The sequence below is a fragment of the Parasteatoda tepidariorum genome, chromosome 4 (assembly GCF_982258835.1).
Source record: "Parasteatoda tepidariorum strain Cologne lab strain chromosome 4, Ptep-v5.0, whole genome shotgun sequence".
Classification (NCBI taxonomy): Eukaryota; Metazoa; Arthropoda; class Arachnida; order Araneae; family Theridiidae; genus Parasteatoda; species Parasteatoda tepidariorum.
Window position 1 is genome coordinate 105,245,046 of NC_141758.1, and position 27,857 is coordinate 105,272,902.

At 27.1% G+C, this 27,857-nt stretch overlaps 2 protein-coding genes across 3 annotated transcripts; one reads left to right on the plus strand and one right to left on the minus strand.

Moving 5' to 3' along the window:
- The first annotated feature begins 5 nt into the window (after positions 1 to 5).
- LOC147812517 (uncharacterized) lies at positions 6 to 3,312 on the plus strand. Its single transcript, XM_087161873.1, has one exon. It carries the CDS (start codon positions 170 to 172, stop codon positions 587 to 589), a length of 420 nt encoding a protein of 139 aa, XP_087017999.1. The 5' UTR covers positions 6 to 169; the 3' UTR covers positions 590 to 3,312.
- Positions 3,313 to 4,718: 1,406 nt separating this feature from the next.
- On the minus strand, positions 4,719 to 27,194 carry LOC107448919 (ATP-dependent DNA helicase DDX31). Of its 2 annotated transcripts, XM_016064290.5 has the most exons (16): positions 26,601 to 27,194; positions 23,097 to 23,320; positions 20,739 to 20,814; positions 19,278 to 19,392; positions 17,056 to 17,165; positions 16,923 to 16,964; positions 15,658 to 15,722; positions 13,640 to 13,759; positions 12,017 to 12,114; positions 11,564 to 11,895; positions 10,700 to 10,759; positions 8,966 to 9,156; positions 8,224 to 8,299; positions 6,350 to 6,440; positions 6,019 to 6,199; positions 4,719 to 4,944 (listed from the first exon to the last, which is right to left on the minus strand). In XM_016064290.5, exons 1-16 carry the CDS (start codon positions 26,697 to 26,699, stop codon positions 4,821 to 4,823), a joined length of 2,004 nt encoding a protein of 667 aa, XP_015919776.2. In that variant the 5' UTR covers positions 26,700 to 27,194; the 3' UTR covers positions 4,719 to 4,820. The 2 variants fall into 2 exon arrangements, with proteins under 2 accessions (XP_015919776.2, XP_042902623.1); XM_043046689.3 differs by lacking the exons at positions 23,097 to 23,320; positions 26,601 to 27,194 and adding an exon at positions 22,189 to 22,207.
- Between the last annotated feature and the right edge of the window lie 663 nt (positions 27,195 to 27,857).

Consider the following 27,857-nt stretch of genomic DNA (forward strand, 5'->3'; position numbering starts at 1 on the left):
TTTAAGGCAATTTCGAAACAAAAGCCTAGTGGACAGTGGACGCTATTCTCGTCTGCTTGTTGCTCGTCTGCCTTGATGTAAATAAACAATTTGAAAAACGAGTTGGCGTCAATTTGCTCTGAAACAATTTATTTTCAATTACTGAATACTCTACCAGCTGCAAGCAATCATGAATCATTTAAATTTAAGCAAGACCCACCTGAATTTAAGAGAAATATCAACCATGAACGAAGAAGAAATGCAATCTGATCTTACAGATGTTCAAGATAAACTGGAACGTGTATCACAACAAATATCGCACTTGGATGAACAGATTGCATATTTAAAAAAACTTTTCCGTCGAGCTGTTAAAAATGATGGTTATGCAGTACGATATAATTTACGAATGCAACTTTCTATATCGAGTGGTGTGAAAGTTATGTATCACCATTATGCGGCTACCATGCAAGCCAGAGCTAACGAGCTCATGCGACAACTTCGCTGTTCATCTTCTCCTTCTTCATTAAGTTCAGCAACTTCAGATGAATCAACTGATGGAGGAACAGAAGCTGCTAGAAACACAGATCCTCTGGAGTTGAATAAGTGTTAGGAACGTCTTTGGCGATTTTTTTCTTCTTTTGCCTAAACAGGACATTTAATAAAATGAAAGTATTATAAAGATTTTCTATGCAAAGATGATGTAGGTTTTTCAAGCTTTGTATTAAGATGCTCCATGTTTGATAACCTCTTTCTGGCAACTTTTATCTTTGTTGTTGTAAATATTGTAATTATCTTTATTGATTTTTTGGGTGTAAACGCAGATTATTGTTTATCTTTTGTTGAGAAGATTTCTATATCAGGGCATATTTTCTTATCTTTATCTGTTGATCTACAATCAAAGAGATCAAATAAGTTTTTGACTCAAAAATTTTTTTAACAAAAATTCTGTAGACGTTTGCATGAGAGAAAGATTTCTGTTTCTACAGCAAAATAATTGGCTACTTAAGGCACTGTCCCACGAAATTTTTTAAAAAATATCATAGAAAGGGACCATTTTGAAGAGCACAACTTTTATCCACCCACAGGCAAACTTCTATCTGTGTGGTTTTTTTAATCTTCCAAGTGCAAGATTCATTTTTTCCACCTTGGTGATTGTAGTTAGCATGACAGATCACGATATGAAAATATTAATACTAAGAGCTATACTCTTCAAGTTGGTCCCTTTTGCAATTTTTTACTCTTCCACTGCTCTGAAACAGCCAAGATCTAGCTATTGTTTTGGCATAGATCACAATACAGAAATATTCCCAGTACTACACTTATATGGTTGCTAAGTTTCTGCCCCAACCAGGCAGTGGCCAGCATGAAATTAAAAAATCAGTGCAGAAACTCACAGACTGAAAAAGTAATATTTGTAGCTTCACCTGACTGAGCTGTGGCAACGTTGCAAGATCAGAATCTTGCATGGCAAATATACCTTTAGTGTTTATCTACGAAAGTTATAGTTTTAATACCCAATGTATTTTCAACAAACAAGATAAGATTTCTAAATTTGTTCTTCATTTCTTGCTTAACTTTATATCCCATTGGCCTTCATTGAACTAGAAATAAAGTGAAAGTATGATGCAAAACCTGATTATCTCATGAGCAAATGTAGTACTTGCTTGATGTAAATAAACAAACTTTATGGCTTACTTCAAAAGATGCTTTAAAGACTTTCAATTGTCATTGTAAGCTTTTATTTTTATGTTAATCTTATTACTTACTATTTTAAAATTTAATTGTTATGTTAGCATTTATGGAAATTTAACTAATCATAATTTTTTGATAATAAATTACAAGTAATGCATTTTTTAGCACTAGGCCTAAGCTAGAAAAATTCAATTTGATTAATTTCAGTTTTAAATAACTAGCAGTGAAGAAAAAAAATTTATCTTTGAGCTTAAAGTCACATCCCACCCTTCAAGAATTTCATAATTATACTAATGATTAACTGTCAAAATTATAAGTGAATCATGAATAAGACTAGTTTTTGATAAATTAAAAAAAGGATAACTAAAAATTATTGTTCAGTTTGAAATAAAGAAATCCACTTGCAAGATAACAAATGATTTACAGAACAGTTTATGATGTCAACAGCAAACTTCTATATAAAAAAAAGTGAATATATATTTTAAAATGGTCACCTACCTACTCACACTTTTAGTTTAAATATGCATTGAGCATTTTATCCCAGGATTAGCTTTATTTGGTTACAATTTATTTTTAGTTGGCTTTGTTTCTAGAGCACTAACATAATTTATAGCTCACATATTTTGCAATAATTACGTACAAAAAAAATTCGATTTAGTTTGATTTGCATAATGTCAAGGTTTTGGTAAAGTGGATAATTGAAAATGTGTAGTTGATAAATAAAAACCAATTAGTGTCAAGTACTCAAAATTTTAAAACAGGTTTAGAAACCTTTCATTTTTTTTTTTTTAGGAAGTAAGGTGACTCTATGTCAAAAAATTGTAAGATGAAGATATGTCAAAAAATTGCTTTTTAACATAAATTTAAATAATTGAAAATCTATGCGTATAAAAACAAACAATTGCTAATTTATGAGTTTTCTTAATTTAATGTAAATGTCCACTAACTAATAGGCTATGGGCTTTGCTAAAATTCAGTGAGTGAATTTTATTTACAAAAACTTAAAGAAATATTTGTATTTCTAGACAAACAGATGGTTTTTGAAAAGCTAGCTTACTCTTACATATTATAAAATCTGATGATGATGATCCATATTTTAAATGTCTACTTTCATGATTAAGATAATGAAAATTATTTATTTTAACAAAAAGATTATTTGAAGTTTGTGATTGTACTGACCATATAATTGTTTAATTATCTACTTTATGAATACACTTTATTATAGATCTTAATTAACTGTATCTGCATTTCTTTTTAAAAATTGGTGTAAAAGTACTCCATTTATCTATTAAAATATCTCTGAAGTTTAGCAAATCTACATTTGTAAATCGTTATTGATTTGAGAAGGATTTCGATGATTATGATGTTACTGTGTCGTGTTATTTTTTTAGTATGTAACTTGTGATTTCGTAATTATCTGCATTTTAATAGCATTTTATTGTATGTGCACAAATTTCAAATGTAATTTTGTTTGGTAATCTATTCATACTTGAGATTAAACTCATGACAAAATAGTCTTAAATGCTATGCCTGATCTAAATATTTTGCATATTTTCAATACCAGTCTGTAACAATGCAATAATGATCATTGTATAAAAGTTGATTCTTATGTATAAAATAAAATGTTTTAGTAAGCGATGAGTTTTTGGCTCTTTTTTTTTTTTTTTAATTTAACAAAAAGAAAAATTTAACCTTTTCAAAGGGAGTTCCGCTTTTTTGAATTGTTGTAGAAATTCATTTTTACGCTTTCTCCAATTTTTATAAATGTACTTTAAAAGTACATTGGCTAAAAAAAATCATGCAGTGAAATTTATATTCACACAATTAAAAACTATGCTGTAAGCATGCGATTTAAAATACCACATAATTTAAAAATCATGCATCTTTTACACATGTCGATTCATATTCATGTGATTTAAAATTACACATCCCGATTCTTATTCACATGATTTAAAATCATACATTGCAAAGATTATTTGTGCAACTTGAAGCTACACATCACGATTTATAATAATGTGATTTCAAATATCACATCAGGATTCATATTCACGATTGAAAAATGAATCATTGTGATTAGCATAAAATCTTCTAAATAGTATTCACACAATTTTTTTTATTGCAATTTTCATGATATTCTATGGATACATGCATCTAACATACAGTTTTTTCTAGGACAAATTTCATATATTTTTTCAGTTTAAAATGTTTTTCACTGACAACATCTGTTATCAGCTTTTTGGGGTTTTTTTTTTTTTACCAAAAACATCCCTGAAGTTATAGCTTTTAATAAAATACAGGTTTTGGATACTATTTTTTATGACATTTTCAAAAATCAAAGATTAAATTCAACAAAAATATGAAATTTTTAAAGTAATTTTCTCTAATTGCCAAATAAATACACCTTTTTTTTAAGTTTTTGAACTATTTTAGGAAAGTTAAAGTAATTTTTTTTAAACATTTTACAAGTTGCATTTAACATTGTATTCTGAACTGCCCAAATTACTCAGAATAGCTATAAAAAAAAAGTAATTCTAAATTTAATGCCTCCAGCTGTAAGTAGTTTAATTAAAATAACAAAAGTTTACTAATATAGGATGAATATTTCTTTAAAGTATGTGCTGAAAAATAATTTAGATCTGCCAAATGTGAATATTAATTTAATGACTGCATTACATATATTTGTCTACTGGCAAAATGCATGTGTACTATAGATTAATTAAAAACCTAACTTCTAAAAACTAATTTAAATTTTTTGTTAAAAGAAACCTTAAGAAATGAAGAAAACTATCTCTTCCAATTCCATCAAAACCTGAAAATTTTAATAATTTTTTTTTTTAACCTGGGAACGAACTTTTGCTACGAAAAACATAAATGAGGGGCTTAAAGTTTTACATCAAAATTGAAAATGTATTAAAAAATACTTAATGTCACAGTCAGTCTGAACCCATACATAACCTACCATAGAACATAAAACCTTTTGTAATTATACTGTTCACATCCTTTAAAATACTTTCTGAAAATAGGAAAAATAAATTTCGTACAATGTATTTCTTTTCAGTACAACAGAATTTTTATTTTGCAACAAAATAAGTTATAAACATATTTTAAAAATTAAAGTTTATATACATATTGGTTAATATAGCTTAAAACTAATTCTTTTTCCTTTTCTTTTTTTGTTGTCCTGAACCAGAAGAAATAAATGATAAACCACTATCAAATTCAGAAACAGTAGCCTGAAACTTCCTTTTCATGGGTTTTGATTTCTCAGAACTTCTGTAATAAAGCATTGGAATAAAATTATTAAAAAATAAAATCATAAAAATTTAAATTCTAGGAATATCTACATGTGCAGAACTTTTTCATGTAAATTATTACGTACTATTTTGAAATTACACAGTTTGATAAACGAATTAAGAAACATTGAGAATTAAATTAAAAACAACACCATTAAGATCATGTTAAATGTCAGAAGGAAAATGGATGAGCTTAAAATGATAATTGAGTTTTTAAAATGGGAATTAATGAGTTAAAAATAGTTATTACTTGAACATTTTGAAACTCCATAAAGTCATCAACATTTAAAAATATTAAGATTTCTTAGATTTTTTTTTTAATTACATACTAAAAAAATAGCTTTTCTTGGTAGATGTTAAAGAATACACATAAATCAGAAACTAAAAAGGCCAGGCATTTGGAGGAATGCAAAAAACTGAAATAAAATTTAAGCGAATAATTTAAACTTTTCGATATTTAAACAAAATAGTTTTTATAAACTTCATATGCGGTTGTTAAACTTTGTTCTGAATATAATTTGATGTTGAGAGTGAAAATTATTCATTCATTATGTTTTATTTCTTGGAATAAAAGTAACTAACAATATATTTAAAAAAAAATGGCCATTTTCAGATTAACTGAAAAAAAAAAGAAAATATTTAAAATTAAACAGTGATTACATTTTTAGCATGCAACGTAATTAACAATTATACTGGTTATTAATTTTCTTATGATAGGACATTTAATGCATAAAACTTTTATTGATTACTAAATTTAGGTAACTTCAAATTTTTCAGTGATTGATAAATAAAATAGATTTTTAATTCCTATATTTTTTAATTTTATGTACAATTAAATTAAAAGTTTTAAAAATACATTTTGTTTCTGCTATAGAAGTGCTATTTTTATCCTGTTTCTCTTATTTTTCAAAATAGGAAACAAAATTTATGAGAACAAAACTTATGGAGACTTTCTCAAAGATGTTAATTCTATTGATTATTATATTTACAGCACTATAAAGAAACCTGTACTATAAAGAAATTTATTTTAATATTTAATCAAAATTTTAAGTACCTGTCAAAACCTGAGCGTTTCCCATTATGTTTCTTTGGAGGCACTGATCCACGTAAATTAGAAGGAGCCTCCCTTAAACAAAAACTCTTTGCCACATGTCCTAAATGAAGAGCTTTAAATGGCAAAACATGTCGAAGTCCTTTTGGATATGATGCATAAGACTGAATATAGCTTGCAAAAGCTAAAAGATAATAAATATATCAGACAGAATGAAAAATTATCATCAATATAAAAAATATCAATCATTAAGTAGTTGAGAAGAAAATATTATAAGTATATTTAGAGCACTATTATAGTTGCATGCAATAAAAAGTAAGAAAAAATATCTCACCATCTTTTGCACAGGCATGCAACTCTTTTTCCTCATGAACTTCTTTTTCATATCTTGTCTGCAATGCAGTGGCACAGTCCTCTGCAGTAACCTTTAGAAAAATAAACAATTAATTGTTATTACATTTTACTTAATTACTTTGGTGAATAAATTTGATTAAAATTTTAATAATTTTATTAATGAGTCAATATTACGTAGATGTGCCAAGTAAATTTATATTTTTCCACTAAGATAGGCCACTTAAGTAAATGGTTTTTTTTTTAAAGGCATTTTCAGGTTGGTCTATGTCTATTTACATTTTTGAAAAGATATTAAAAAAACCGGCCAGTTGTAATAACATTTTAACTTAGGTCTCCTAAGATTGCTACCAGAAGTACAGGAGGATATACATTTTTGTTTCTGTTTTTACTACACTGCATTAGTTCTTTCGCTTATCAGCCCATTGAGTATTTAATTCCCTTTAAAAAATACTCGAGACTAAAAAAAAGGATCTTCTTCTTCTTCTTCTTCCTTATCCCCAAAATTAGCAGGGCTAAACTATGTCCATGAAATTCATCACCCGGAGGAAGTCGGCCACCATAAGTGTGTTATTAAGAATGTCCCTTTAAGTTAAATTTAAACTATAGTTTTGTTAAAGCGTAGCTCTCACCATTACAACAGCTACCAAAATAGCACAAAAAATATAGCAGGGTGGGTAGCTAAATCTTTCAACAAAAAAATAAGTACCTTTACTTATAAATACAAAAAATAGATACTTTTTCAACCCTCAAAAATATTTTTAAGCACTGTATACATTAATAAAATGATAAATAATTTTCATGATCATGATAAAATAACCAGTTTCTGACAAAGAACTCTTTTCTTCATATTAACTATTTTAAAAAGATCAAGAGGTTTTTTGGTTCGATATCAGGCGGCGGAAAATGACGCCTGAAATTCGAAAAATGAAGCAGAGTTGCACATGAAGTGCAAAAATCTCAGTGAACCCAGCTCAGTATACGCTCATGCAGACTCAAAAGTATTTCATCAAACAAGTAAAATGATTAGCGCTTCCATACGCTACAGACAGACGATACACCGAAATGCGTTGTGTTTGAATGAATTGTGAAAACGTTGAATAGAAGAATGTGAAAAGCTTTTGCATAGTACGTGGAGAAAATCGACATGGTAAAGAAAAAAATATAATTTTCAAAAATGGAAAATTAAGCACTATTTAAAAACACCGAATGAAAAAAGCCCATTTAAGTACTTTTAAAAAATTAAGATCAAAAATAAGCACCTTTAATTTTTAAAAACAATTCTTTGTGTTTTTAATTGTATTTGAGCATATGGATAAAAATTTTGAACATTTGTATCAATTTTGTATACTCAAATATGAATGATTGCAGACTTAATGTGATTCAATGACACTCAATTCGTCTATGCTATGAAGACTAATTTTAAAAGCACTCAAAAATAAAATAGAAAATTGATTTATCTAAAAAACACTCAAGAGGAAATAAGAAAGAAAACATATCTCCTGTGAAGAAAGGGTTAACTTAGTGTGACATATAAAGAGAGCTGATAAACACAAATAATGCTACATAAAAAGAAATCATCACACTTCATTACTATAATGAAAACCCTTCATCAGTGTCTAAACACAGTGTAAAAAAAGAAAACAAAGAGATGCATAAGAAAATTATAAAATAGGTTCAAAGGAAAATATGTTGTATATCCAGGTCATGCTCATTCTCTTCCTTTAATGTTTAATCTCTTGATTCTTAGTTGTAACTAAGTACTAGTTTTTTTTTTTTTTTTTTTTTACATTATTTAGGTTTATTCACAAAACATATTTTTTTAAAAACTAAACATGAGACAAAATTATAACAAACCTTAGACCTGAAATTAAACAAATCAGATATCAACAACAGTGGTTGCAAGAACTTGTCAGTTGTAACTTCTTCAAAACTAAAATATAAACAAAGACAGTTTTAATTATAAAAAAAATATTAATAACAATATATTGTATTATTTTTACTGAATGAAATAATTTTAAAAAATTATTCCAATGTAAATACTATAACATTTTCATCACCAGTTATTTTTTATTTTATTGAGAAATTTTAGAAAAAAATATTGAATTTAAATAACTTTTTTAATAATTTGTTTTATTACTTGTTTTAGCTACAATAACTAATAAATAACTTGCAAAGACATACTGGGATGACATTACTTTCCAATCTAATTCAACTTAAGCATTAAATTAAGATATGCATTATCATAAAAAATATCTTAAATAAATAATGAGAAGTTTATGAAATATCTTCAGCAAAATTATCTTTAAGAACTGCAAAATAAAATTATAGAAGGAAATGCAGAATAATTTGATAACTTCATGGTTAATTTAATGTAATGTTTTCATTTCAAAGGTGTGTTTATATATATTTTGAAGGTGTATTTATATTACTAAATTATAGCAGTTATATAATTATAGCAGTAATAGTACTTTATTATATTAAAAATTACTTACACCTTTGAACAAAGAGCTAAGCAATAATATTTTGTTATAGAAAAATTAATGAATTAAAAATTAATTAAATCTCATTTCATAACCTCATATAAATCTTGACTCACTTAATTCTATGTTCTGCAAGGAGATGTGAAAATTTAGCTTCAGATGGTAGCAAAAACAACAAAGAGTTTCCCCGTTTCCCAATTCGAGCTGTACGACCAATACGATGAACATAAATTTCAGGAGATGAAGGAGCTGAATACTGTACAATCCAGTCTATATAAGGTAAATCAAGTCCTCTAGCTGCAACATCCTGATTGGAAAAAAAAAGTTGATTATGCATAAATAAATAATTAAATACAGTTACAAAAACATGATAACCCTAACATTTTAAGAGATGAAATTATATTTATCAAGCATTCCCATCTTGCTTGAATTTTATAAATTATTATCTATAATTTAAATTTTAACTGGCTAGTTTTTATGAACATAGTTAATATATTCTTAAAATAAAATAATAAAATTAGATTTTATTAATTTGTTCATGAGCTTTTAAAAACGCAACATTATCATCAGACTAGAATTAATTTTCATTTTTAATGACTGTAGCATAAATCTTTACTACAATTGTTAAAAGACTACCAATATGTTCAACGTTCTGATAAAACTACCAATAAAATGAGGTTTAAATCAAATACTCTTGGATTAACAAGCTCTATTCCTCTACTTCCAGGTGCAAAATCCTGACTGAAAAAAAAAATTTCAGATGATAACCTTGAAATTGTAATTGAATTAAATGCAATAATTGCATTAAACTAGAATTCAATTTCAAAAAAAAAAAAAAAAAAAAAAAACATTTTTTTAATTTAACAATCACTTTGTTAATAACTCTTTCTAAACACTGTTCAAGTTTCAATAAGAGTTTTATATTTCCCTATTTCATATGGCTTTAGTTTAATTCTACAAAGCATAGCTTACTAAAAAAATTTATAGAGAATAAATAAGATGCTTTGTATCAGTTTTCTAAATTAATTTTAATATTGGCAAACCATTTTATTTTAAAACTTTAGTACAGACATATAATCTTTCTATCTTGCATCCTGATAAATAACTTTTTCAAAAATTTTTAAAAAAAATTACAAGAAATTTCTAATTCACTTTTTTGAAGACCAAAGTGGTTTTAAATGACATTTCAGTGAATTTGAGTAAAGTAGCTTTGAAGTAAGAAATGTATTCTGAAAATAAGAAATGAAGATTATTTTTATTTTATTTCTTAATTTTAAGCTTCCCATTAAGAGAATTTTATTAATCCTGAAAACTCATTTAAAATGTTTACAACATAAAATGCCAAGAGGGGACCCAAAATAGAAGCTTTTAATTATTATTTTTCAACTTGTTGCTAAATGCACTTGAAATCTGCTTCCACTCCAAAAACACATGATACCTATTTAGAACTTTCATCCAAAGTTTGATGACATGACCAAATAAATCAATGTAGTACAATAAAACTAAATTAAAATAAAAAATTTCTTCAAATTTTTTTTCCCATTATGTCATTTAAAAGCATTTTCACTAAAATCTTCAATTGTGAGCAATTACACCAAGAAGTGTTGTAATTAATGTCATACTGCTGCAGAAAAGTAAAAGATAACAATCGAAACAAATTATTCTAAAAAAGAAAAAAGCGATTTTGGAAAAAATCAATTTGATCACTCATCAAATAAATAGTTTAAACTTCAGCAACTTTGTAAAAAAAATCACAATAAATAAAAGTTTACGCTTACAATATAAAAAGTAATTGGTGGTTAATAAAGGGCTAAAGTATTTAAATAACTGGAGAAAATATATTTCATTACCGTGCAAAGTAAAACACCTTCCTTTTCTTTCTTGAATATATTGAATATCTCTGTCCTTTCCTGTAAAGATATGAGCATTTTTGTAACACATTAAATCATACAAGCAACATATTTAAGTTAGCTTTTATATGCAAGTAATTTAAACTAGATATATTCCTAATAAAATTGGGGTTACTTTCTTTTAGATATTAAAAGAAAGAATAGCTCAATTTATTAATTAAATAAAAATGAAAAATTTCATTCAAACTCAATTTATTAATTAAATAAAAATGAAAAAGAAATTTCATATGCAAAAAAATTCTGCAATTTGCAATAAAAGAATATTGTGGCTAAAGCTATGGAAAAGTAAACAAGTGTAGTGTGACAAATTTAGAATAAAAAATAAAGTATTAATTTCATTTTTATGAAAAAGCCATAAATTTAAATATAAAACATATATTTGTAGCTGTTGCAAGTTTTTAAAATTTCAATTCTCTAAGTAAAAAAAAAATAAGAAAAAATAAGAAAATTAATTTATAACAGCAAAATATACTAATAATATACTAATAATTTACATATACTAATAATTTTTACCAATAATCTTTTCATTTTTAATTAGTTGCCAACATTATTAATAATTTATTATTAATTTTAAAAAAAAAAAAAAGAAAACCAGAAGAGAAATATAATGCATATATGCAGTTGTATTTATAATAAATTTAATGTAAATACATTTTATACGGTAAAATTTTACTGTTTAATTTTATACAGTAAAATAAAATTAATCTATTTCTGAATAATATATCTACTCTCATTGTTGAAAAGTATAAAATAAAAGCACATAATAGAAAGAGCAACATAATAAAAAGATATATAAAAAAATACCTCTTGTTTCATGCTTCCCTGAAGCCTAAAAAATTTACATTTATGTCCTTTGTTCAATAACAAAGGTGCAAGAACACCAGTAAAAAGATTATAATGAAAATCAACAGTGTTTTGAGAAGACATGAAAATAAGAGCTTTCATACTGCTCTTCATGCAGTTGTCAATGATAAAACCAGATAATGATGCTAAACGTAACTTTGATGGCACTACAACAAGGAATTGTTTCAAATTTGATGGGATTGCAAAGTCTTCAAAATGAGTAGGATTCATTCCAGAAGCAACATCAATGCGCTTTGGATCCGAAAGACTCATATCAGCCAAATTTTCAACTTCTATATAAAAAAAAAAGAAAATAATCAAAAACTAGACAAAATGATACAAAGTGTAACTGAATGTTTAAAAGCAGCTCAGCACATAAAATAATTTGAGGGAGGAAAATTAAGTATACAATACCTTTCGTTAAAGTGGCAGACAGTAACACAGAATTTCGTTCTTTATTACATTTTGACAATATTCTTCTCACTGAGTCTTTAAAGCCTTCTTCTAATAATCTAACAAATTAAATAAAGTAATAAATATGCTTTCAGTAAACAAATGTTTTATCTGAAAAACTGTTAGAGTTTTCGGCATGAGTAGCATGCATAATGACACAAATTGTAGCAATTAAATATTTTTGTTATGACATTTTCACATAGAAAAAAATAATCAGTTGCAAAGTAACAAAAATTATGTAAAAAGAGACGTAAGTTCCAAAAGAACTACTATTATTAGTTTATTTAAAGTGGATAAATTAAAAGAAACAAAATTGTAATCAATCACTATTCTAAAATAACACACCAGAGAATATATTAGGACAAAATATTTTTTTAATTAATAATTTGTACAATAAAAAATTGGTTCAAACTTAAATCAATACTAACCAAACAAACTTATTACTATCAATTTAGAAATTGCAAATAGTTTTTTAGAATGCAAAGAGTTCCTAAGTATTACTAAGTATTTTTGCAGGCAAAGGGAGTGCCATTTTGTGGGACAGAATTTCAGAGATTTAAAAACCAATTTTGTTGATAAATAAATCCATAAGAAATTGTCTCTTTCTAAAATGGATTTGTAATTTTTCCTATTCACAATTCTTTTTTGTTCAATTTATTTGTTTAATTATATACACAATTAATTTTTGGAATAATGTTACACCAAATCAATTTTTGAAACAATGCTAATAAATATTAATGTATTTGTGCTACTTAAATATTATTTTGTTCCAAAATATTTGTTTGTTAATGATCCTATGCTTTGTTGCAGTTCTATGTTCTGTTGCCATTTCAGTATTTGATCCAATATGTATGTGAGCAAAAAACTTAAGCTAACATGTAGATGCAAAAGTTAGATTATAGGAGGTATATAAAAATATTAATAATGGCAGAAATTTTTTTTTAATGAAGGTTCATTATTTATTCCAATACACTACATCAATAAACAAGATATCTGTTATTAATATAATTATGATAAGTTAAGATAATTACTTTTAATAATCAAACTAAACAATGCTGATGCATAAAAAAAATGTTATAGTTATGAAATTTTATTACAAAAAGCAAAACAGCTACTTCAGAGGCAAAGACGACGACAGTAAATATGACAGTAGACGATGAAAAAGTATATATGCATGATGGCAAAAAAGAAAAGTTTTAACTATCAGATTTCTTTAGAAGAACCTAACCAAAATAACTACCTCCAACTGTTATTTGTTGGTCATAGAAAATACTCAGTTCTACGTAACTCAAGTATGACACAATTCACTAGAAACTAACTCATAATAAATAATGTCAAAATCATGTTAATTGTAAGCAATATTTTAATGCTTAATGTAAGCCAATAGTAATGCTTTAAAACTTGAACTTATTTCATAATTATCATGTAAGACTACTAGAGCTAGTGGAATATTTGAAAAAGGAAAACCAAAAACAACTTTAAACATAAAGCTGAACACACTTAAAGAACTTAAAAATGAAAATATATTCTTAATAGAAAACATGCAAAGAGCAATCAATTAGTATATTATTTAAAAAATCTTACTTATCAGCTTCATCTATAACAAGCCAAGATATTTTTTCTAATGATAAACATGAAGTTTTATCTAAATGGTCTAGAAGACGTCCAGGCGTGCATATAAGAATATTAATACCTTTCCTCAATCTTAAAGAACAAAAATATATAATCAAGCATTATGAATTTAAACAAAAAAATAATTATAAATGAATATAAAGCCTGAATTAAATATTAGAACTCCATAACATGTTCAGCGTTTTAACAAGTATTATTTCTCATTCATAAAGCCAATTACAGTCAAACCTCATTTACAGCGAAAACGCTTAACGTGAAATATCGCTTTACATGAAGCACATGTTTGGTCCCGTGAGTCAGAAATCAATTATTGTTGCATTTTACATGCTTAACATGAAATTTTCAAGCTTATTATCGTTTGACATGAAATGAAACTGGGTACTTCAGAGATAAAAAACATGTGAATAAAATCCCAATCATTCACTTTTTGAGGAATGCTATTTCAATTTTCTTCCTTTGTTAGAGTAGCAGATGGGCAAATAAATAAAATAGTAAAAATAAAATAGCTTAATAAAGTAGTTAAAATTTTTAAACTTATTTTGTTTGTTTCATAATAGTATTATTTGCATACATCAATGGAATACAGTTTGTATTAAAAATACGTAATAAATTATTTTCATGATGTATCCGATAAAACAAAATTATGTTAACATGAAATAATTATGATAGTCCCGCCGATTTCGCGTTAATGAGGTTCAACTGTAACTCTTACGCCCAAATAAGATGATTTACAAAAGAAGATTTAAAATTATGAGTGATGGATTAATTCATTTTTAAAATTTAAAAATTATTCATTAACTAAAAGTTCTGACAAAATTAAACCATAAGTATGATTGCTGAAAGAAGAAATTATCTGATATTTTTTCTCAATAAATAGTTTTTTTCTGTACATAAAAGTTATGCAAAACACTGTCATTTTTATGCACAAAAGTAAAATTTATAAAATCAAAGAGAGAAAATTTTTTTTTCCTAATAAATTTTTTTCTTATCAATATATAATAGAGTAAATACATTGAAAAAACTCATTACTCCTCTTTTTTCGTACTTGAGTAGTGGTCATCACATTAAAAAAAAAGAGGGAAAAAAAGGATTTTCAAAAATTGTGAGATTTACGGTAAAAACTGAAAAAAGATTGATGACAAAATCACAGGTATTTACAGCGAAATCATGGGAATCGGATGTCTCAATAAATTAACTAAATATACGTTTTGAGAGTCAAGAGTTATAATAAATAATATCCAATTAAAAATATCACACTTTAAAAATATACAAAAATTTAGCTACAAGAAAATTTATTTAAAAAATAATAATATTATTGCCACAAATGAGAATATTCAGGTTTTAATTTTTTGTATCATAATGATATTGGGATTTTAAAATTATGTGAAAATCAACAGAATAACTTTAAGAAAAAGAAAAGCGATCAAAAGGCTGCATGTATTTAGAGCAAATTAAGCATGTCAAAAAGTATTTACTTAAATTAATAGATTATTTTTTTCTCAAAGTTAATCTAAAGTTTGGTTTTTCTCTAACAAATTATTATTGTACATGAAGGAGAACTTAGGAAGCAAAAATAAGAGGGTACTGGTAAAGGTGAAATCTTGTTAATGAGATTTCGCATAAACATCAAAATTTAAATTTTAGACCAGCATTCGAGAAAATTTGGTTGAAATATAAATCATTGAATTGTGAAAATCAACAAATCTAAAAACAGGCAAATGAATATAATTATACCTATCAAAAATTACAAACCACACATTTTTATTTATAATTTTTACCTTTTTCTTTTGGTTCAAAAATTTGTACATAGCAAGTACACCCTACATTAGATTTTTACTTTACTACAAAACTTACAGTTAAATGCATGTATACCAGTCAGTGAATAAGTTTTTAGATTAAAAGCCTGACACCAAGCATTTTTTATAACATATCAATATTTACCAATATTCAATAAAAAATATATAGACTACCTTGCTTTTTCAGATTTCTTTTTCTCACCGCCAATTAAGTACCCAGGTACAATCCAAGTAAATGCCTGGAATATTGACAATGTCAAATAAATATTATTAAATAACAAATCAACAATGGAAAAAAAATAATTAGAACTAATAAAAAATCATTTTTCAATGCTTGACAGCTCAAAGACAACAATGCATATGCATCAAGATGAGATTTCAAGAAAAATTACTTGATAACTATTTTCTTTCTATTGCTAATGCTATGAAGATTAAAATAGAATTTTAAGAAACTGATAAAACAAAATTTATTTCAGAAAAAAAAATGATTTTTGCAAATGGCAAATATATAAATATCTCAATTTTAAATTTTTTGTCGCTTATGCTGATCTTTCTATTACTCGGCAGTGTACTTAAATTGCAATTTAATATTGATGTTAGAATAGAATTAGTGAAATTACACAAAAATTAATAATTAAAAAAAGATAATTTATCATTACCTAATAATATGAAGGAAAATGAGAGGGAAAAAACGATTTATAATAATTGTATTTTAAGCATGCAAGATGTTGTTACTATGCTATCAGACATCGTAGGAGGCAAAAGAAAAAACAGGACATTTGTTGGAGCAGTATGCATATACCTGTCTACTTTTTAAAAAACGGGCTGTAACGTGTGTGTCTAAATTCATACTCTTGGCCATTGATGACGTCACTGAAAAACAGGAAACACACCCTCCTCCTAAAACTCGATTGGTTTTTACCAAGCAGGCTTGCTGGTTGGAAAGTGGCATTAGAAACAACACTTTTGAAAAAACTGAGAAAAAAAAGAGAGTATAATTTGCTCTTCTTAAGAATAATAAAAGCAAATTTTATTCAAACGAATAATAAACAATGGTTTATCACTAACTATTGTCAAATAGACGTTAACAGTAATGCATCTTCGTTACTGATGGCTTTTTATTTTATACATTAGTTGTTTCAGAAACTTATCAGCAGTAAAACCCAAACTTACTTTATCCACAGAGTTAAAAGTAAATCTTGGTCTCTAAAATCTATTTTAAACAGTGTAAAAATGATTACAAAGACTTGGACACACACAAAAATCAGGATAAAAAAAATTAAAAAAATCACGGCAAATAAGGACAATTATAAACCCAACAATATTTTGTTCAAAAACAATATCACAAATAAACTGAAAAGGCAAATTAAAATTTTATTATAATAATATTATAAAACAAACAAGAACAAACTTAAAGAAAAAATTAAAAAAAAACTTACTTTTGTTAAGGTGGAAAAAGTTTCATAAGACTGAATTGCAAGCTAAAAAGAAGAAAAAAAATTAGAAGGCCTTACAACAACAAGATATACATAATTTCTTTTTTTTTTTTTTAATTTGTCACAATTGTATTACCTCTCGAGTAGGTGTTATAACTAAAGCATGTACACCATCAGAGCGCTTTATTTTGGGTTCCATTTCTTGGAACTTTTGAATTATTGGAATGGCATATGCCAATGTTTTACCTAAAATAAAAATTAATAAGTCAGTTAAAAGAATAATTTTCGATGAGCATTACACTAAACTGTGAATTTTACATTTATGGCTTATTAAATTTATTAGAGAATTTTAAAAATATTATTTGATAAAACAAAAATGACCATAACACGAACTTTGTCTTATTACTAATGCAGCAAGCTGTAACTGAATATCACAGTGGGAAAAAAAATATGTGAGCAGAATAACACTGCTTCAAAGGTAATATAGTATAAAACTGTTTTCAAAATAATACAGTACAAAAAAATAGAACAGTACTAAATTGTTTGCATGATAAAGGAACAAAAAGGAGAATATGATAGTTGAAAACTCACAATGTGCTTAACAATATGCTCAATACTAAACTAGTGTGGGATAACATTTGGTAATTAATATTTTCCTTTATAAAATTGAAAAAAATAAAATACTGAATATCGAAAAACTGTGCTTTTATAAAAAAAATTTTAAAAAAGTGGTAAATTAAGCATTTAACTTAGTTTTATTTTCTTCTTTTTTTTAATTCAGTTACTCAAATATCTGATTACTAGCAGATATCTGGACTACTAAGTAAAATTTTAATTTTCCAAGTGCTGAATAAAGGTAATGGAAAATTGTTGTGAATGTGAAAATTAGCCTAGAAACAAATTTTTAACAGAACTTCAAATCTCAAAACATTTAAATCAGGGTTGGGTTTTTGACGTCAAAAAGTGGTTTTTGACATGACAAGGGTATAATACTGGTTTAAACCGTCAAAAACCCGTCAAAAATGTCAAAAACTGAAGTTTGCCAAGAAAATATATAAACTTCAAAACTACCAACAGTTGCCATGCATTATATTGAAATTTAATTATACTATAGGTAATCAGCAGGTTTTAAAATATTTTTTTAATTAAAATTAAGGTAAAATAACAGATTTAAAATCTCAGAAATTTATATTCAAATGCATGTGCAGAAAAATTTTGCAAAAAAATTGTTTAAATATTTATATTTAAAAAAAATTTTTCTTCTTTTTGATACTTAAGAAAATTAAAAGTTTATTACTATGCATTTTTGACATATAAGGAACATATAACTAATATTTATAAGGAGCTTACAAGTTATGTTGTATAAATACAAACTTGATACAAGATACAAGTGTATAAAAAAAAAATTTAATGTTATACCGAATATCTTTATTATCCAATATGTTAATTTGAATTTAAAAGTATTTATATTTATGAATAATGATAAATATAATTCATATTGTTTATTATATTTATTTATAATTATTACACTTATCATTTTTAAAACAATTTTTATCTCTTAATTTTTTTTTCTCCACTTGTATTAAGAATACAAATAATGCATATCTTGAAAGCAAGAAGTAATTATTCAACAGCTGAATATTTAGATATTCAACAAAACTATATCGTATTCAGCAAAATGAAATTCACAAGTATTTGGATAAACTAAATTTTCAGCATAGTAAATGAATAGGCTGAATATACTGTAAATCGACACTAACTACTCTGTGTATTTAATAGAAAGCACTTAAATTTGTATTGTCTTATGTTAAAAAGATTATTAAGAAGATTTAAAAGAATATTAAAAAAAAAAATTTCTTTAAAAGAAGATGTCTAATGTAAAAAACTGCTAATGTTTATCTTTAAAAATGTCTAATTTTTAGTATAATCTATACTATACACTAAATTTGGTTATAAATAAATTTCTTAATAATATCACTGCAGATTTTCAATAACACATGAAAATGAATACATAATATTACAAAAGATGTGAGTTTTCAAAAGTACAAGATTTTGGTTACTATTCAAAATATAAGTGTTTCTTCAAAATTTTTAATTTATTTTTTCTAGAACATATTTAGAAACACTATCCTTTAAAAAATATATAAATTTTATGTATTAATTAAATTTCACATATGAATATAGGTTTTTGACATTTTCGACATTTTTGACAGTGAGGTTTTTGACGTGACGGTTTAAACCATGGTTTAAACTGTCAAAAACTGTCACATGTCAAAAACCTGCCAACCCTGATTTAAATTTCCCATCTAAATTGACGATTTTTTTAAAAAAAATAAAATACAATGTTTTGTTTCATACCAGATCCAGTACATGATTTTACAAGAGCATCATCCCCTTCTAATAAAACTGGAATTGTGTTTTCTTGCACTTTTGTCATTCTAACAATATCCATTCTACTCTTCAAACAAGAAATCTAAAAATAAAAGACACAAATTCCAATGAAATTTTGTAGAGGTACTTTACATTAACAATGCCTTCTTTCTTCTTTTTTCTTTAAGGCAATAACCTTTTATTAAAAATTATAATATTTTAATCAAAGTCAGACAAGATTTTACTTTTGCACTTAACATTATTGTTACACTTAAAAATGAGGTTCAATAAGGTTTGTTACATTTAAAACACTGGTTTTAAACACCTATTTAAAACATAGAATAATTACATGTTTTAACATAAAGAATATTTTTCTTTTGGTGTCTATATAAAAAAAAAGGACAAAAATATGCATCAAATAAAAATAATTTAAAATAACAATATCATTTTTTTAATTTGGGCATTTAGATTTTTGAGTTCAATAAAATGAAATCTATAGTATATACAGTAGGGAACCGATTATCCGGAACGATCGGGACCATCGCTATTCCGGATAACTGATTTTTCCGGTTTTCTGAATCGCTACAAAAAGCCGTTTTTTTATTGTTAAATCAAACTAAAAAAAAAATTTTTTTTTTTGGAAATAATTTTAAAAAGAGGAAAAAATGATGAAGTAATACACTAATGATTATTTCCAAAATGATGGTAAGGTGAACATCTTTCAAAAAAGAAAGAAAAATCCTAAAATCTTATGAGGAAAAAAAAAATTTTTTTTTAAATGGCGGGAAAATTTATCGAATTTTGTTCCGGTTTTTTGGTTTTCCGGTTTTCTGATTTCCGGATAACGGGTTCTGTACTGTATTTTTAAAAAATTGGTTAACCCTTTTACTTGCTCAACATTTGGAATCATATAAAATAAACATCTGACACAGGCATTTTAAAAACAATAATGGAAGTTTATTAAAAACACAGAGTGATGAATTCAAGTTTAACTGATTTTAACAACTAAAATATGTAAAACAGAATATCAGCAACAAATAATTCTGCATTACTTATATTGATACTGCATTACTTATATTTAGTATATAATTTACTTTATATGAAATAATGATGGTATCTCTATAATAACTACTTATGTCAAAATCTATCGCTTTGAAGGTAATTTATGTAAAAATGTTTTCTAAGTTCTTAAGTCATCATATTTTATTGGTTTAGAATAAAATAATTAATCTCGATTAAAATAAGTTTAAAAATGACTGCTATGTGGACATTAAAATATAATTCTCATAAAATCTATTCAAATATTATATGTCAATTGGAATAGACAAGAAAATCACTAATTATATTCAGATTTTGATTATATCTCATAGTAGAAGAGTTTAAAAAAACAAGGCATAAAAAATAAAATGGTTTAAAATTATCCATTTTGATACAATAAATTTTGCTTACCAGATGTGGATGAAGATTCATTTCTTCAAAAGTCTTAGCAGAAAATAATGGCTCAGACAATGAACTCTGTTTTCTTCTACAAGAGGTAAAGAAAAAAATATACATTATTTTATTACCTTTTATTAGAAATATATCTGAAAAGACTGGTTATGTGGTGTGCCTTAAAAAAAATTTATTTCACATTTTATAACCAGTATTGACCATACAACAAATTCAACACTTTTAATTTTACACCCAGTCCAGATTACAAGAGAACTCATGGATCAAGTATTGGGAGAAATTTGCCTTCGTGGAGGGCTTTTGGGTGGAATTAACCCGCATTTGCGTTTGCTTGGAGATAAATATCGTGAAACCCTCCCAAGGTTAGCTTGACATGGATTCTAACCCATGAGGGGAAGTAGGATACATATAATAAAAAATGAGAAATGCATAACAACCTATGACTAGAAATATCATAGTACAACACCAAATGCATGACTTCTTATGCACCAATGAAACGCAACTGTGCACCTGGTTGTATGATGTTGTTTCTGTTAAGCGCCCTTCATGCTCACTACATTTTCTCTTTGCCGAGAGCTTTTAAAACTATTGTTCTACTGCATATTATGAATTAGTGGAATCTGTAATTGATCTTGAGGCAAGGCTGACCTGGTATGTTGCTACAATAAGAGAAACAAGTGTGTGCTTCAGTAGCTGGCAGTTAATGTTAGGTTGGTATCACCCCCGCAAAGCTGCTAATGAAGCACCGTTAGTGAAACTCTATTTCGAATATTTATATCTTGCCAGATTTAGCAAAACCATTAATTCGGGTAATAAAAACCAAAATATACGGTATTTAAATTATTTTCCGCACATATGGTATGTTATCATTGTGATATATTAGTGAAAAATATCCGCCAGTGTTAATAAAAAAATATTTATTGAAGCGGTGCGTTTGTGCACCTTTGGTCAAAAATGGGTTAATCTTTAAAACAAACTGATAATCAAAAAAAAAAATTCTTTTTATATTTAAAAAAAAAAATCATATAACTTTACCTTTTTATTGAACAAATATTTTACAAGATTTAGATAAAAATTTGCTGTTTGATTAGAGTTCATATTTTTGTTGTTTTTTTCTCGCTTAGCTGTTTTTAAAATACAAAAATTATGTTTTTTAACTTTTTGAAGCTCTTTCTCCAAGAAAAATAAACACGAAAAAATATATAAATAAAAAATATTGAAGAATATTAATAAGTAATTGGCTCATTGTAACAATCATTAAAATGGAGACGAAGCTTAAAATGAAGCTCTTTCTCCAAGAAAAGAAACACAAAAAAAATGTAAAAAATATTGACAAAACAAATAAGTAATCGGCTCATTGTAACAGTCATTAAAATGGAGACGTTGAGATAAATATAGTATGCCATTTGTACTCAGGATGTCCAATAAAGGTTAACAATTAATTACTCACTTGTTCTTTCAGATCTTCTACCTCCTTGACCAACTTCTTCGGACATTTCCAATCATGGGTTGTTTTGCATCTTTTTATATATCCTATCTCCCTTACAATTTTTGTTTTTGTTCCCCCAACCCAGCATAACAACAAAAATATTTCCTATCTTTATGCAAGCAATTAAAAAATGTAGGTAACAATTAACTAAGAAGAAAACTAATACTAAAATGCAGGCAAATATTAATATGTGAAAGATAAATTGCACATTAAAAAGAATACTGCTTAAAAGGTAGTTCTGGAAACATTTAAAAGAAGTTTTTCTTTATTTCACTTAAATATAGCAATTTATCTTAAGTAAATTTTAAAATACAAAAAAACTCATTTTACACACTGTAGAAAAAAATTTGCTGTACTTTTTACACTCCACAGTGTCTCAGTGCTATTTAAAAAAAAAATGGAGAGAAATTTATATTAGCAAACTAGACAACTTAATCAAAGTTGAGACTACATAAAAAAATAATTAAATTTTTTAGTCATTATCAATTTTCTAAAATCAGGGGTAAGTCTAGCTTTTTCTGAGGGGTACCTACTTTGTAAAAATTTAGACATAATTTGAGAAAATGAAAAATTATAACAAAAAATATGGTAAAAATACGGAGTTATCGCTTTTTATTGGATACAAAAATAAAATTTTAAGATGAAGTATTTTGTGAAACTACCGTTTTTCCTAAAGTTGAATTTGTGAAGGTACTGCTAATCGGTAGTAAATTTGGCCTGGATATACCCCTGAAAATGCTCAAAAACTGAAAGAATTTTAGAACAAACATGGAGAAATTGGAAATATTCAGTAGAGTTGGTAACTAAAATAATAACAGATAGCACTAAAAATTATGATCAAACAATAACTTAAAATAAAATTTACACACACAACTAAAGGATGTACTTCTGGATTACTCTTAAATAAAGATGAAAATGCCTTTCCATGAGGAACTGCTCTTTGTTTAACATTTGTTGAATCTGATCCTTTTTCAGGATGAACTGTTTTCTGTTTGAAGGTTTGAAAATTTTTCTTAGGAGGTTGAGGTGACATTTCTGTGTTTTTCTTAGGAAACAATTGTTGGATATTGGATGACTGAGGAAGAGGAACATCCTAAAGATAATACAAAAAGAAACTGAGAAATCAAATTTTTTTTAAAGAAATTTTAATTATAGATAACTATAAAATAATATACAATTATGCTTAAAAAATATTTAATTAAGAAATAGTAGCAGTACTTTAACTATGTTGCAACAGAACTGTACAACTGGCGTCGGTCTGGGAATCATCCCTGAGGATAATCTGAGAACACGTCATCACAATTTTGATCCTCTGTAGAGGGGATGCCTCCCCCACTTAATTAAAGAAATTTTAAATGCAAAAAACTTTAAAATGATATTAATTATGCTTATAAAAAATTTTCATTATATTCTTATAAGTTTCTTTAAAGTAATTTAATAGATGTAAGGCTAGAGAAGACATGAGCTCAATAGCCTAACATTAAATTGCCAGTTTAAAATAATTTTACCCTATGTTTTACAATTTTAAGATGATGGGATAAATTTGTAAATAACTTTATTCTTATTAAGTCAATTTATTATTATAATAATGGTATTTTTTTATCGCTAAAGTATGGTTAAGTTGGAACAGTTTTAAGAAATAAAAGCAGAAATATATAGGTAACACTTCATAGTTACAAAGTTAAGTATCTCCAGTAATCTGGAAACTGCTTTAAAATCCGAACTAATATCCATGGAAGAATTTGAATTTTTCCTCATAAACAGGAAACAGAACTCATTACACAATCGAACCACTTGAACCTTCTTCTTAGATACCAAGTCAGAGGAAAATATTTGCATTTAAACTGAAATATTTAAAAGGCTCTACACAGTGCAAGATTATAAAATCATTGCAATATTTATATCCTTTATCTCAGTGTTCCCCAAACTTATGACTTTTGTGTATCCTTTCTAAATTTTTCGTTACGCTGTGTACCATTTATAAAAAACTTATGTACAATAGGGAACCGATTATCCGGAACGATCAGGACCATCGCTATTCCGGGTAACTGATTTTTTCGGTTTTCTGAATCGCTACAAAAAGTCGTTTTTTTATTTTTAAACCCAACTAAAAAAATATATATATTTGGAAATTATCTTAAAAAGAAGAAAAAACGATGAAGTAATACACTAATGATTATTTCCAAAATGATGGTAAGGTGAACATCTTTCAAAAAATGAAAAAAAAATCCTGAAATCTTATGAGGAAAAAAAAAATTTTTTAAAAAAATGGCGGGAAAATTTATTGAATTTCGCTCCGGTTTTTTGGATTTCCAGTTTTCTGATTTCCGGATAACAGGTTCTGTACTGTATTTTTTACTATAAAAAAATTGCACATAAGTTAAAAATCATAACTGGCTGTTGATACCACTAATTATTAACTGTTAACTGTGCAAAAAATAGCCAATAGAAAAATATGTAATCGTAAATTTTCATAGGAAGCTTTATTTTTAAATTAATTTTTTTTAAAAATTTTGTCTGTTGCAAGATATTTCGCATAAAAACACGTACCCCCACTACACTGTTCCAGTACCCCTGTGGGTACACGTACCACACTTTGGGAAACACTGCTAACAAATTTATGGCACAGGCTATAAGTTGTCTCATACCTATGTGAGTAACAAATTTATTTCACAAGACTTTGCTAGAAGAGAAACCAAGACGTAAATTATAAACCAATTACATTACATTGCTCATCGCCTATTAGAACCATGTCAGTTCTGGGAATATTTGATATTAAAAAGCAGCTGATTTCTTAAACCGGACTTTGAAACAATAATTTCAAAGTTAAACTTTGCAAGTACACTATATCTATATTGATTTCTACAATTATTATAGGGGAAATTCCCATATCTAAAATCATCAGGACTTCAATATGTCCGGAAAAAAGACTTTTCCGAATAATAGGTCTTCAAGGTAAACAAACATCCTGCCTCAATAAAAAATGGACCATAATTAAGGTCAATTTTGATCAAAATAAATGCTTGCGTCTTCTTGCATGGTTGCGCAACTTTAATACAGATTTTTATATTGTTTTAAAAATCTCGATATTTAATATACCATTATAACATACTATCGCACTTCTTAATCCACTCAATTAACAATGATTCCACAGTGAATCTGTATAGTTTAAATAAACATTTTCTTGGAAGTTATTAAAATGGATTTTCACTTGTTTTTTGAAATCTCAATGTTATTATGATATTATTCCATTCGGCAAACTTCGAATTTACATTTTGCACTCATTTATTTACAATTTACCCACAATTCCACGGTATTTACAATCGCTTTCTTATCAGTTATTGCTACAAATTTTTATAGTTTTTAAATACTACGTTATCATACATGGGGAAATTTTGAATCGAAAATTGTAGAATTAATTTTTGCTGCACTCGATTTGTGACAAACTTATTGTCCACGTGATTATGTCGACAGTATTCGCATTTTCAATGCATTTCCACAGTTTTTAAAATTTCAATTTCATTTTTAATATAATATTATTATAATCTCTAAAGCTAAGCTTAATAAAGTTGAAAATTTGAATGATTTTAAATAACACTTTCTACCTCTTTACAGTTTAATTTTAACAAGCACAAACCATAATGCTAACATTGATTGAATACAGAAACAGGGTGCATAGCCAAATTATTTAACACAAAATAAGCACCTTTTAAGCATTTTTCAAGTACTCTAATAATATTTTTAAGCACTTTAAAAGAATATCATAACTAGGCAGGGTTGGAAATTTTTTGACAATTGACGGTTTTATCTTGTTTTAACCGTCATATGAAAATTAAAAAAAACCTTTTGGTATTGTTTTTGGCAATTGTCAAAAATCATGAAATTTTGAATCATGTAAACGAATGTTGCTTTCATACGCTACGGACTGACAATACGCTGAAATAGATTGGGGTTAAATTAATTGTGATAACGTTGAATAGAACAATGTAAAAAGTACGATTTTGCATAATTTGTAGCGCAAATCAACATGTTAAAAGAAAAATCTCAATTTGGAAATGGGAAAATTAAGCACTTCTTCAAAAAAAAAAAAAAAAAAAAAAGCACCTTTAAGGACTTTTAAAAAACGAAATTTGAAAATAAGCCAGTTCAACCACTTTTTAAAAACGCTATGTACCCTGAGAAAACTGCACATGTAAGAAATTATGATGGAAATCTCATTAAAAATAATAATAAATAAATAAACATAAATATACTCTGAAATCATTCCATTAAAATCAAGAGATTTAAAAGTGTCACAAAAACAAAAGACTCCGATTTGTTTATCAAAGTGGGAAATTAAAATGTACTACTTGGAAGAGATTAAAATATTTTACTTTAGAATATTGTTGATCAATCTTTTTCTTTCGCTTTTTAGGAGGGCCAGACGTTAGATTTAACATAAAGTTGGAGGGCTCATTAAAATTAGAATCCATAATTTTCACTCTCTTGTCATAAATCGAAAGTTCACAAATTCAAGGATCAGCACAGGTTCTTTAACTTTCAATTCGTGATAGTTTTTAGTAAATTCAGGAAAAAGTTTTATTCTGATTTTTGAAACTTCACATCCATGCGGTTTTGCTTTATTTACACTTTTTTATTCAAAAACATTTCTGATTAACTATTTCTGTCAACTCTTTACTCTGCAACTAACCAGAAAATAATTTATTAAAAATGACAAATTTTAAAACTGAGCAAATTTAAACAAAACATTTTTTAAAAGATTTTTCTCACTGAATGGAACTTTTTCGCATGGAAAAGAGAACCCAATTAGGGAGTTTTTCATTTTCCGACAATCTAGTTATCATTTGCCTACGATAAAATTGCATGCAGCACAAATTGTCCCCTATAATTTCACACATTTAAGTCCCGCAGTGGATTGATCGTTAAGACACAGTTCCCAGAAGGATCACCGAAGTCAAGCATCACTGGCTGCGGTCAGTGTGCGGGTGGGTGACCACTTGGATCAGTCTGCGTAGGGACCGAGGGTGTGCGGTATTGGTCCTCGTTGAACTGTTCTACAGTAAAGTGCTTGCCTTCGCGTGCTGGTCGTCGAGCTACCGAAGCGGGGGCTTCATTCCCTCTGCAGAAGATCAAAATTGTAATGGCATGTCTTCGCATCATCCTCATGGATGTTTCCCAGACCGTCGCCAATAGCCCATTGTGCAGCTATAGTGCGACGTAAATTAACAACAACAACACATTTAAGACAATGGAAAATCGGTTGATAGTACAAGGCAGTTAAAAAAAATTGCGTTGTATGAAAGTTGTTATTGTTGTGGATAATTTACGCCGCACTAGAGCTGCACGATGGGCTATTGGCGACGGTCTGAGAAACACCCTTGAGGATGATCTGAAGACATGCCATCACAATTTTGATCCTCTGCAGAGGGGTGGCACCCCCGCTTCGGTATCCCGATGACCTGCAAGCGAAGTCGAGGACTTTACGATATATCAGTTTAACGAGGACCAATACCGCACGTCCTCGGTCCCTCCACAGACTGATCCAAGTGGTCACCCACCCGCACACTGAACGTAGCCAGTGATGCTTGACTTCGGAGATCTGCTGGGAACCGTGTCTTAGCGTTGTATGA